Source organism: Schistosoma haematobium, chromosome 3 (assembly GCF_000699445.3).
Source record: "Schistosoma haematobium chromosome 3, whole genome shotgun sequence".
In the NCBI taxonomy this organism is placed as follows: domain Eukaryota; kingdom Metazoa; phylum Platyhelminthes; class Trematoda; order Strigeidida; family Schistosomatidae; genus Schistosoma; species Schistosoma haematobium.
Window position 1 is genome coordinate 8,996,626 of NC_067198.1, and position 13,844 is coordinate 9,010,469.

The following is a 13,844-nucleotide window of genomic DNA, read 5'->3' on the forward strand; positions in this document are numbered from 1 at the left end:
TTTGAGTTCTAAGAAAGACCATGACCAGTGAATTTAGCTGCATGATAAAGGTACTCAGTGAAGATGATGGAGGATTTTCTCACTGTGTCATGGATTGTTAAAAGCTAAACTAGTACACCAATAGATACTAATCCAGTGGTATTGATATTAAGTTTCTAAGTGTGACGCTGAAAGCACTAAATTATGTTCCTGATTGCGGGATTGTGGATGCCTACTGCTATGTAGTCCTAAATTAGAGAGAGACAGCCATCTAGAACTTTCACGTTTGCAACGGTTGTCTAAGTTTGTTTCATGATTTCAAAAAACTCAACAATATGCACAACCCCAGATCTTATAATTAACATAAAGACATTTATCTAGTTAATTAAACTCATGATTATTCCTAATTTAAGAGAATCTTTATATATATATTATGGGTGCTCACTGCTGAGGAGTCCCACAATAGGACGAGACGGCCATCCAGTGCTTTCAAGTTTTCAATGGTGATCTAGCTTCAGCTGACTCATAATCTCAACTATTGAAATAAATCAATTATAAAATACTTTGAAGTTTATTTTCATAACTCATGATGTCAGAACGTTTTCTTATCTGTCAGTATTATTCAATGAATATCACTAACATCTGAAAAGATGTGCTATAGCCAAAAGCCGCCAATCAGAAGCAGCGAATTATCGATCGGACCAAGGACGAGTAAAACACGTACGAGCAGCCTAGAGTCCTGATTGGTCCTGCTTTCAGCCTAGCCCAGCCAGTTAAGTCCAGAACACCAGTCTCAGCCTCTGCAATATGAATCCTTATATTTCAAACATACTGAGTATATATACACATCAAACAGACCACAACGTAGCATAAAATAGAAAATAACATTTGTACAAAATTTGGCCAAATGTGGCTGTGAATGTGGGAGGCAGTGACTAAATGACAGGGCATAATTCAAGAATGGTAAAACGTATAATAATGGTTCATAGGTCAAAATAAAGTTTACATTAAGAGGAATGTGAATATGAATAGTTTAGTTACTTAACAATTATACGATAAAAATATACGTTTGGTATTGGTCCATAAAAGGATCCGAAAGTTACCATTCATTATGTTTATCGGGACCTAACATGATGTAATGCAACATACGGATATTTTTAACAATTAGAACCATATGAGAAAAAAAAGTTATATTTTTTAAATGACAAAAGTGAAACATTAAATTGTTTGGTCAAGTTAACTATCACATTGGTAAGATGAAATTTTATTTATCAGGTGCAAAACTATGTATTCATTTTTGAACTACACTGTTTAATCTAAAGCCGGTGATTCCTTACAGATTTTAATACTCGAAATAGGCTTAAACCTTCAATCTATTAATTGAAAGCTGAGTTCTCTAATAACTACAACATTACTTTGTCTACCAAACACATAATCGACTCTTGGTAATACACTTCGTAAATTGATGTATTTAGCTTCAAATCACTTTTCGATTGTGTGAGTCAATAATACTACCCGATTTCTAAAATCTAAGTAGATAGAGCGGGGCTAGGATCTAAGACTTAGTGTTTGAAAATCAAAAACACTAACCACTGAACCTCCTCTTTTTTTATCAAGAAATATGAATAAATGTGGAAATATGTTTGGATACACATTAATTTGAAAAAAAAGGTAATGACAGAAGTGACTCGATTTATAACCCTGATTAGTTGCCACAAAACGAAAACACTGATTAGTTGACTAATTACTTATCGTTTTTATTTGTACAGCCAGCTAAGATAATATGACGTCTGGTGGGTAATTAATCCTCCATAAAGTTTTCGATCATATATTAAAAAACGAAGAACTAATTCTCATACCATCAAAGATATTTACAATACATTGAAACAGATTTGTAACTGGTAAAGTCTAACTAAATAAAATATGAAAGAGTTACTCACTAACGGATTTTTATAGTGTCATGATATATTCTGTATCGAATAAACTGGGTTCATGAATCTATGGATTATGATTAAATAGTTTAAAGTTAACACGTTCGCTCGGAGACCTGGTCATGTTCCTTGTAATATTTAGTTACTAATGAGTAGTCTTTTACGAATGTGGTGTGTGCTACTGGTGTCGACAGATATAAGTAGTATGTATCACCAATCAAAAGTGAAATGCTTGGCGGCAGAAGGTTAAGAAGATTAAAGAGAAGAAAACGAGAATAGAGAATGATTAGTGTGGAAACGAAGGAACAATCAAGTCTGAGACGATTGACTGACATTTTGCAAATGAAGTATTTACTGCATGGTTCTCAGACTTCACTGAGAGAGCCTGTAATTTCGTATTCAAATACAATCGACTGTCCCCTATGGCATTCCCATTCACTACACTACAACAATAAAGCTATCAGGTATCTAGTAATTTTTAATCATTGTATTCAGTGAAAAGTAACCTCAACTAATTTTCATACTTTTCCCAACCAAAGGTATTGCTCAAAATAAATCAAACAGGACTTACTTTAAATCGAAATTGTCTCGGTCCATTATCATAATCCAATGAATGACCTACAGTAATACGTCCTGTGATAGAATCTATTTTAAAATAATTCTGTGCTAAATTACGATCACATGGACAAAATCCATAAACTAGCTTTGAATGTAATCCTTCATCTTGATCAGAAGCATTTAATTGTAGTACAAAACTACCGATAGGTAGTGTTTCACGTAAATTGCCATTCAATGGTCTATAGATTACGTAATTTGATTCGAGATTATTATTATTTGAACTTAAATGGTTATTTACTTCATATTGATTAACTGGATTATGAAATTGTGGTATATGATCATTGACATCGATTAAAGTGATTAAAAGTGGTATACTTGTACTTTTCGGTGGATTACCTAAATCACTTGCTAACAAAGTTAAATTGTAAACACCTCCTTGTCCAGCAAAATCCTTTGTTTCTCTATCTAGAGGGAGTATAGGCCAAATCTGTAATGATGTTTCATGTGTACCGGTCATCGGGTTTATATGATTATTATTATTATTGATATTATATAAATCCATGCTTAGATCACTTTTTCGGTGAATCAGTAAATCAGTATTTGATTGACTATGATATTGGTCATTATTATCATTATTTGTTTTTCTGTTAAAATTATCTGCTAATCGAAAATAATCTGCACCTGGACCAATTAATCGATAAACAATTGTACCGTTCTGACCCATATCTGGATCATAAGCACGATCAATTGATTTTGCATTTCTAATTGCATCATTCTCATTGATAGGTCGTAGAATTGTCTGAACATTATTCCATCCATTGTTATTTGATGATGAGGGTGTTTCGACAAAGCTTACATGTAGAAGACTGTTTTCATGCCATCTAGGTGCATTATCATTAATATCATGTATTATTACATGTATTAATATCCTTGTCGTTTTAACCGGTGTTTCAGCATGTTTTTCACCAGCTCCAGTAGTTAAATGTGGTGATTCTTGATTAGTTCGTGTAATAATTAATATATTTAAAGGTTGTAAACATTCATTTGCTGGAGAATTCAACAAATCATTTGCATTCATTAAATTTGAATTTCTTTGTGTTGCAACAATATCATTAATATTACTATTAATTCCAACAGAACCACTAGTACCAGCATTATTATCCCATGATGAACATAAAGCTTCTCGATCAATGCGTCCATTAACAATTAATCGACCAGTATTTGAATCTAAACTAAATAAATTTGAAAATGTACCATCATTAATTAATTGAAATGTTGTTGTTTGTATTAAACCTTTCATTTGTTCACGAGATATTAATTGTTGTAAATATTCAGCAATTCCAGGTATTATACTTCCAGTTGGACATTCTTCAATAATGTCTACACGTAATGGAATATCATGAATACTTTGTACAATTAAAATGAAAATATTATACAATAATATAATGACTAGAATTGTTCCCTTATTCATAATGTGTTTTTTTTTCTTTTTCGTATATGTTAATATTTAAATTTAAATCAGCTTTCTTTTCTTTTTTATTCAGAAAAATAATTTATTATAACAATGGTATATATACATTTTATAAAATATAAACTTTTTCTATTACTTTGAACCGTCTTAATTTTGAAATAGTAGAAACACCGCCTTAAATGACCTACAATTTGATTGGTTGTTCATATTTCAAACATGAATCATTGTTTCTTCATTCTGATTAGTTGAATTCAAATGGTTTTTAATGTTCATCTATATGATTGGATCAGTGTTATTTCTTTTAATTCTTAATCGACTGGTGAATATAGAAAGAAAAAAAAATAAGTGTGTAACATTATGAATATGCTATGCGAAAGTGTAAAAGTTTAGTAACTAACACACTAACAGATTATGGTTCAGAGTAAGAGAGAGAGGGAGAGAGAGAGATAGGAATAAAACACTTTAGTTAAAAGCATATACATGAATTTATAATAAATCAAACGAAAGAAGAAAACTTGACAAAAATATTGTTTCTTTTTTTATACATAAAATAAGTCAAATATGACTTTAGAATATAATAAACTACAAATAAAGAAATGATAATAACGTGAAATCTTTCACATTTTATGCTTGAAATGCTTCCCTTGAAGTAATAAATGACAGTCACAATTAACACAGTTTGAATATATTTCATTAATTTTAATGATTTGATGATATAATAAAGACTAGTTAACTTGGATAACAATCAATTAAATGGTAAAAGACAAAGAAAATTAATGTTCTTTACAATTTTCATTAGGCAGATAGTTTCACTCCCAGTTCATTTTTAAAAGTGTATCATTATGGCTGATTTCAAGAGATTATGATTTATCTACTTCAGTTGATCAATAAATCTTAATTGTGATATAAAGAATATACAATAAAATAAAGGATTTGAGAAGATTAAAGAATCTTATATCCTACTGTAAGAACTAAGTTTGGATAGCAATACAATGCAGAAAGCAGGGGGACCATATCTCGTGTGAGGCATTAACCCACTATCGGTTTCGGAAGATGACTGTAGAATATCACGAATAGTCTGGAGTTAGATATGTAGACCATTAGATCCAATCTCACACTGGTCTAAGGGTTGAGAGTTCAGTTTGAGACCTAAAGATCCTGGGTTCAAATACTGATGAAGTAATGGATTGGGATTACTGAGGAGTTTAATACTAAGAAACAAAGCGTTTTCAATGCTTTCTCGTTTCTAGTACTGATCTAAACTATGAAATGAGTAAGATGTGGTCGAATTTATAGTCTTGACCACTAGGCACCTAGGATATGCAGTGGGCTACATCTTTACTCTCTTATTTTCAGTAAGCTTCCTATTTATATCATATGTACTGCTTTATCCACTTATTGAACATATACGTTCTGAAACAAAACTAACTAGCTTTTTTAATGTTTTCAGATGGAGTAAACAGAGTTCACTATGCTCTTTGGAGTCAGAAAACGGACTGAATAATTTAATTGCCATATCAATGTATCTTTAAAAGGATAAAAGATTTAGTGAGAATCTCTTATCTGTGGAGTCTTACAGTGTCAAGTGTAAGGCAATTACTGGTCACTTACATCGGATGATGATTGAGTGGTATTGTTAGCAAGCGGAAGTCAAACATGTAAATGATTGGATGCTGGTTCACTGATTCAAACGTTTAGCGTTCGCGAAAATCTCTTCAAACCCCTCATACAAACAAACTCTTGTATATTAGTTAATCTGGCTTATAAAGTCAAGTAACCAAATAATAAAAAAATAATCGTCTAAATTTGTAGTGTTTTTCATTCTTGGTCTATCATTCAATAAAACGTTTTCATGATTTGTTATGATCAAAAGCACGTTTTAGTTTGTTAAAATGATGAACAGAATACTGATCGATAAATAATCCATAGTGATACGATATGGCCATCTGACAACTCTGCATGTTACTACATTATTGGAACAAACCTTTAAACGACTATACAACTCGCCAACACAATAAACTTTCTTCTAGACATGCTGACATGATCTAGTTATTAATAACACTGATTGAACAACAATGTTGATTAGTTTTGGACACAATTAAACATACAGAACTCATAAAATATTGTGGGAGGAATGTTAAATTGAATCATTCATTGAACAAGACATTTCATTTCATAGGAATTCAATTATTTGGAAACCTAATACCTGAAGATTTACAAGTATTCTCTGAACAATTAGGACAGAGATTGTGCAAGTATACTGTTAAAAACAATGCATTTTGAAAACTGGATGTTGATGCACTACAAATCTAAACAAAACAAATCTTTCTGAAGCACAATTTACATATTTATTGGACAAACGTTCAAAATATACGGTTAAAGGTGAATTAAATCATGAATCATAAGGTTCTTCTATACACCCATAAAATTGAAACCTGACAAAAAGATTTATTTTTTGATCATCATATATACAGTAGCCTCAACATTTATAGTTAGCTCTCAATTATGCAAACAAATAAACTACAGTTATTCACTGTTCATTATTCATAACATTTAGAAAATAAAAGGAAAACTAGTTTTTTTAACTAGAACAGTTTAAATTTGTAATCCGATTACTCTATAACTTAGTTTAACTTACTAATGTCATTGCCCCTTCTAACTTCAAAAAGATGGTAAACATTCTAATTTGTACTGATGTATAATATGATTTCATAAATCAATTTAATAAGTAATTTAATTTATTGTAAATATACTAATATTATCAGAAGGGGTTTGTGGAGATTTTAGAAATTTCACAGATTGAAATCATGAGTCAATTGAAGCTAGACCATCATTGAAAACCTGGAAGCACTGGACAGCCGTTTCGTCCTAGTGTGAAACTCCTCAGCAGTTCCTATCCACGATCCCGCACCCCTCGGGGTTCGAACCCCCGCGACTGACTTCAGGAGATACTCTTGGAGTTCTAGTGAGAAGCCGTTATCAGTGGAGTTCAACCAGGTCTGTTGCGAGATATCAGCTCACTGAAGACAATGGTGTACGTTGGCGCAACTTCGTGGATTGGTTGAAGTTAGACATTAACACCACTGGATGCCGGCTCAGTGGTCTGGTGGTTAAGTGCTCGAGCGCGAAACCAGTAGGTCCTGGGTTCGGATTCCGCGGGGTGCAGGATCGTGGATAGGAACTACTGAGGAGTTTCATACTAGGACGAAACGGCCGTCCAGTGCTTCCAGGTTTTCAATGATGGTCTAGCTTCAATTGACTCACGGTTTCAATCTGATTATAATGAATCACAGTGATTCTTTGCATAATTCTTTTGGGGAAAATAATTTGAGTAATATATAATAATAGTTGAGATCATGAGTTGATTGAAGATAACCCATCATGGAAAACCTGCAAGCACTGAACGACCGTTTTGTCCTAGTATGGGACTCCTCAACTGTGCGCATCCAGGATTCTGCCTCACGAGATTCGAACCCAGGGCCTATCGGTCTCGCGCGCGAATACTTGACCTCTAGATCACTGGGCCGGCATTCAATGGTGTTAATGTCTATGTATATAGACATAGTATGTATTCAGCAATTCTAACATTTCCTACATCATTGATGGTAGTGGAATTTGTAAACATGATGAATTTTCAGTGTGTTTCCTTTCAGGAAAAATGTTTATTTATTGTCCAATTAAAAGGAGGCTATTATTCATTCTATTAATATTAGTCATCAACAAGGACTGTTTTTCTAAACAAAACAGGGTGAAAAAAAAATCTTTTTTTGACGATATTACATTTTTTCGCTCAAATCATTTAACTACGAACTTCATGTATCATCATAAGAAACATCATTAGCAATAACCCAATATTCAATTATTTTTAATAACAACTGAAAGAAAACAAACGGTTATGAATAAAATAGCTTACCCGTTTTATTAGCTAGTGATTACCTAAACTCAACAGCTCCTTGGGTAACGTGTTGGTCTTACGAAACGAGCGGTACTCAATTCGAACACTAAAACTAGGATTATTAGATCAAAATAGAATAAAATACACTCTATTATTAGACACTATTTACCTTTACTAACAGTGATAATGTTGAAAAATGAGCTAATATAACTTAATTCTAGTAATCAGTCTACATTTTTGAAGCTAAATTCTGCACCACGATTTTTAAATGACAGATTAGAGATTTAGATTTTATTGATAAGTTTGAGTTCACTCAACTAAGTGGATGTATTGTAGTTTTAATACTTGATTTCAAAGAATGACTAAAGACTTAAGATTTGGAACTTTAGACATTTTATAGTTGATCGATCACTAGGTAGTGACAAATGTCATTTGTGTCAGGTCCTTCTTAACTGAGATCGGATTCTGTCGACCAAGTTGCAATATAGCCACTAGTCTAGGTGACACGACATCCCGTGCACTATGTTGAGAAGTAATGCAAAGGTTGGAGGCGGTCAAGAGTGTTTCTTGTCCGCTATCTCAAACCACCACAGTATATTTAAACAGTTAAATTTCTCTGAGACGATTCAGAATGTTCTCACAGTCAATCTACACATTTACTACTGATCGATCACTAAGTAGTGAACGATGTCATTGAAATCAAGTCTTTCTTCGTACTGATGAAATGCTTTAGATCAAGTTGCAATGTGACCACTTGTCTAAATAGTCAGATATCGCGCGCACATTTTTGGGGATTTGAGGTGGTGTTACTCGGTTATCCGTCAATTGCAAATACATCTCAGCCATCTATGAGGTCACTCGTGGCTTGAACAACCTGATGATTATGTTGATGATTGTGAAACTGCTTGATATGAGATCGAATCACAAAGGCAGCATCAGTATCCTCAAGATCTCAGATATATGTTGCTGTTGAGTCCCGAATAGCAAACAAACAAACAGTATTTAAATGACACTTACCCCTATACATATTATTTTTACTCATTTTCTGGTTATTTTTAGATCATAATAACTATTTAATTCAATGTCAACTGAAATATTGAAGAAAAATATTTATTTCATCAGTCGTGTTAATACCCACGCATTATATAATTTTATTCATTCAAACTAACTACATAATTATTGTCATAATAAGTGCTGATTTCATTAGTAAAGTTTGCTCGAAAAAAAAAACAAAGGAACACGTTTTATGGCCTGAGATCTGATTCCAGTTAGATCGTATGATTGATTGTTGAAACATACATCCTGACTATTGTCGTATAAAATCATCGACTTAGATAGCGTTATTGAATAACGGAATTAAATAAGTGAAATACGATAATGGATTCTTGAATGCTTATATTTCGTACACTCATTTATTTGAACAAACAGTCAGTAGAATGAAGTGAAGAGAAGAGAGCGAAGTGAAATGACGTGCAGTGGAGAAGGCATGTAAGCCAACTTGATTTAACCAAGCATCAACCATTATTTATAGTCACACAATAATAAGCTACAAACATTTCATGGGTAGGATAAGATGTACACACATAATCATATAAAAATAGTCAATCTTGATAAGTGAATAATTAACAAGATCAAAACGTGACTCAACAAGAATGGATAAATTGGCCTGTTCAGAAGCCAGAATAAATTATATGGGTTTAACATAGTACCCGACACTGTACACTATTTTACAATTTCATATATATACCCACTAAATACTACAGTTTACCTCTAATAAACATTTTGTTATTCGTTGGTATCCTTAGTAAATTACTGGCTTTATCTACTTACATTCATTATTAACTGACTGAAAACAATCATAGAACAGTTTCTCGTTTATTAAGAATTCATTAACTTCTTTCCAATTGAAGCTAACGAAGTGTATTAGGATTTCAAAAGTGAAAAAAGAAGATATTCTTCAATATTTAATCGAATCGTTGTGTTTGAAAAATAGATTTAAAGCAAATTAATTTACATAATCTAATTCGTTATGTGTTTTGATTATGTAAGTAAAACATGATTCATTTATGATATACTTTGGCGACCTGCTTGAATATCTGGGGCTGCCTGTTCCTGACATCAACATATCTCAACAAGTTACCTACCTTTCGTTTGTTTTGACACATCACTATGTCTTCTAATCGTACAATCCATTTAGGCGCATTTATGAAAAGCTTACAATCTATCACCGCACAACTTACAAAAAAGTACAATCGGAGACACATTATACATTGAAAAGAATTATCGTCGTTCAGATGTAGATTCCTGAACTGCTAACATCTAACAGGGGATCACTCAATATGTATCGTCGGGATAGGTGAAAAAATATGGAAAAGAAACTTGTTGAAATACTTTTTGCCGAGAATTCTACATTGTACCAACAATATAGTATTGAATAAAGTCATTAATAATAATAATATATTTTAATCTATATGGAAAAAAGGATATTAAATTGTATATATACATATATATGCATTCATATAGTTAGTGATCCTTCCTCTCCATAAAACAGTTTCAACGGGATTCGAAATGTCTCCCTTACTGTACTGAAAATCGTTTGGTTTGAAAATAAATTGTAAAATAAAATTATTCTATACTACTTACTATGGGATGTTATAGTGTTATTTTTTATTATTAATCGGCCTACTTGTAAATAGTGTAATGTGTATAAAAAAAGTATTTCTTCACATCTGTCAAACGGACAATTATCTTCCATAATTCTCAACCGTAAATTATTCTCATCCTCTTATTCTTCGTCAAGCTCCTTGAATATTACGCAACCACATTTGATAGTTTAATTGTCAAATTCTTTTATGATGCATACTGTTCTATTATTCAAACAACTATAAATATGAATGTACAGCTTTAGTAAATGATTTCATCGTAAGGAATAATATTTTTTTTCGATGAATCCTTTTTTTATCTTATTCAGTGACACAATGGGTTATTTTAACTGAATTACTATTTTTCTGTTTATGATTAGATTTTTCCGTTGCCAGAACAAATTAAGATTTATGAATTTTATATTATTGTGGTGTGTGCTACTTATATTGACAATATTAGTAGATTATGTTAGTCGTGAACAGAATGTCTGGCAGCAGAGAGAAAGGAGGATCGAACAGTAAAGAATGAAAACAGAATGCAATTTGTATGAAAATGCAAGAAAAATGAAGTCTGAGTTAGTATGAGACAACTGATGGACATTTTGCAAATTAAGCATTTATTATATGATTGTTAGATTTTATTAGCAAGTTTTTTGGTGGAGTTTTGTTCTCTGAGCTGGATGGTTTGGTCGTGGATCTTTCATTGTTCTTCTGAACGACATCATCAGCACGGAATTCAGGTAGAAGTGAAGTGTTCGAATTTCTCCATATGTGTTTCACAGCTTGTTCTGTGAACCTCGATGTTGATCGGTTCTTATTGACCTTAAATTTATCATTGTTTACTTCTTTGTTTTGGTTGTGTCTCCCATTGGTTTGATTTTTGTTCCTATATTTGTGCATGATTTTTCTGATTGGTTGGTAAATTGGATTGACTTCAATATGTTTGTTGATTGCTGATTGACCTGAGTGCCAGGCTTCTAAAAATTCCCTGGTGTTTTTGGAGTTTCCTCTGTCTAAGATTTCCACATTTTTCTAATCGAATGAGTGTCCGCAGTTGTCCACGTGCATTGATATAAGTGATGAGAGATCATGGCGTCTGACTGCTAATTGATGTTTGTGTAGGCGAAGGTGGAGGGAGCGTCCGCTTTGTCCGATGTAGTGTTTTTCGCACTGGGCACAATTTATTTTGCAGATGGTGTTTGATTTGTCTTCCTTTGTTATTTCATCCTTTGGTTTGCATAGGAATGATTGTGGTGATTTTGTCGGTTTATGTGTCACACCTATCCCGAAGGTTTTCAACAGTCTCGTTGCGGTTTCTGATATTCCTTGTATGTATGGTAGGGTGATCCTTTTGTTGATTTCTCTGCTTGACTTGGGTTCTGATGCTGCGTGCGGTTGGTATTTTTTGATGAAGTTGATTGGGTAGCCGTTCTTCTGAAATACGTCCTTCAGGTATTTCTCTTCATTTTTTCGTGCTGTCAGTGTGCTGCAGTGTGTCCTCGCCCTCTTGAACAAAGTGTGTACGCATTTGATTTTGTGAGCTCTTGGGTTGTTGCTATTGTAGTTGAGGATTTGATCTGAATGGGTCGGTTTCCTGTATACTTGAGTTTCCAGTTTTCCTGTGTCGGTTCTAGTGATCAATATATCCAAGAATGCTAGTTGATTGTTTGACTCCTGTTCCATTGTGAACTTGATGTCATTGAAAACTTTGTTGATCAGTTTGTAAATGTTTTCCAGTTCATTCTTTTTGACGATGACGAAGGTGTCGTCTACATAGCAAATCCAAATTTTTGGCTTGATCATCGGTAATATAGTGACTTCTAGTCTTTGCATCACTGTCTCTGAGATCAGTCCTGATATTGGTGATCCCATTGGTGTCCCTTTCGTTTGTTCGTAGATTTTGTTGTTGAATTGAAAATATGTTGTTAGACATAAATCGATGAGTTCCAGTAGACTTTGAATTTGAGGCTTCGTGTATTTAGTGAGATTTGTGTCGTTGTTGAGCAGCAGGGATATAGTTTCTTTTGCTAATTTTGGTTCATTTGAGGTGAATAGTGCTGTTACGTCGAAGGATATCATTAGTTCGTCGTTGTTGATTTGAATGTCCCTAATTTGGTCCAGGAATTGTGTGGGGGATTTGATGGAGTGGTTGGCTGAATCCACTAAATGTCTCAGTATTCGTGAAATTTCTTTTGACAGATTGTACGTTGGCGTTCCGGGGAGTGCCACAATTAGACGTAGTGGAATGTTTGGTTTGTGTATTTTGGGTCTGCCGTAGAATCGAGGGATTACCGGTCCATTGGATTTCATTCTCCATTGGTCTTGTTTTGTTATTTCTCCTGCTTTGACTAGCTTATTTAAAGTCTTTGAGATCTGGTTGTCTAATTTTTTTGACGGGATTTGTATCCATCAGTTTGTATGTGTTCTTATCTTCAAATAGTTCTTCGGCTTTTTTGACGTATTCTTCTTTGTCCATGACTACTGTGGTGCGTCCTTTATCCGCTGGTATTATGACAATATCCTTTCTATTTCTGAGTTCCTTCAAAGCCTTTTGTTCTTGTGGAGTTAGTTGGTTGTTTTCTTTCACCTTTTGAGTTAGCAGTACTATAGTTTGTCTTATTTCCTGTTGTGTTTCTTCATTGATTCCGGAAGTTTTGAGTGACGACTCTAGTGCTGCCAGTTTGTGTCGAATACATTCGATTGTCCCCAATCGTGTTCTGTTCCCTACACTAACACAGATGCATTCTATCCGGAGAGGAATATATTTGAGATGGAAAAGTTTAGGAAAATTTCTAACAAAAACTTTTAGACAATATCCCCACTTAAGCGATTCACAACCAAACGAGATGTAATGCTGAATATTTTCACCATTTATATTTCACTCTTTGATTGTCATAACTTTATTAATTGTGACAATTTACTCACAATAAAACGACGATAATTTAGTAGATGGATTCATGAGTCTATTGAAGTCAGACCACCATGGAAAACCTGCAAGCAGTGGACGGCCGTTTTGTCCTACCGTGGGACTCCTCAGCAGTGCACATCCACGATCCCGACTGGCGAGATTCGGACCCACCAGTCTCACTTGAGAGCTCCTAACCTCTAAACCACTGAGCTGGACGGCATCCAACGGTATTAATGTCTAAATTCAACCAATCCACGAAGTTGGGCTACCGTCCACCATTATCATCAGTGAGTTACTATCTCACAACAGATCCGATTGAACTCTAGTGGTCAAAATCAATTGAAAATGAGTTAAATAATCTAAAGTCCATAATTTAAAAAGAAAACATTTTATTTTGATTTCAAATAAATTTCATTATTTTATCATCAGCATATTCGTTATTTACAACAAAATCTTCTTG

At 33.4% G+C, this 13,844-nt stretch overlaps 1 protein-coding gene across 2 annotated transcripts in view; it reads right to left on the reverse strand.

Annotated features, from left to right (window-relative positions):
• The window catches only part of MS3_00004947 (uncharacterized protein), an 89,800-nt gene extending 85,841 nt beyond the window's left edge, over positions 1-3,959 (reverse strand). For both annotated transcript variants that reach the window (XM_051212940.1, XM_012940180.3), the window contains exon 1: positions 2,482-3,959. In XM_051212940.1, the coding sequence (XP_051068867.1) occupies positions 2,482-3,192 (711 nt within the window). In that variant the 5' untranslated portion in view covers positions 3,193-3,959. The remainder of the gene's footprint in view (positions 1-2,481) is intronic.
• Between the last annotated feature and the right edge of the window lie 9,885 nt (positions 3,960-13,844).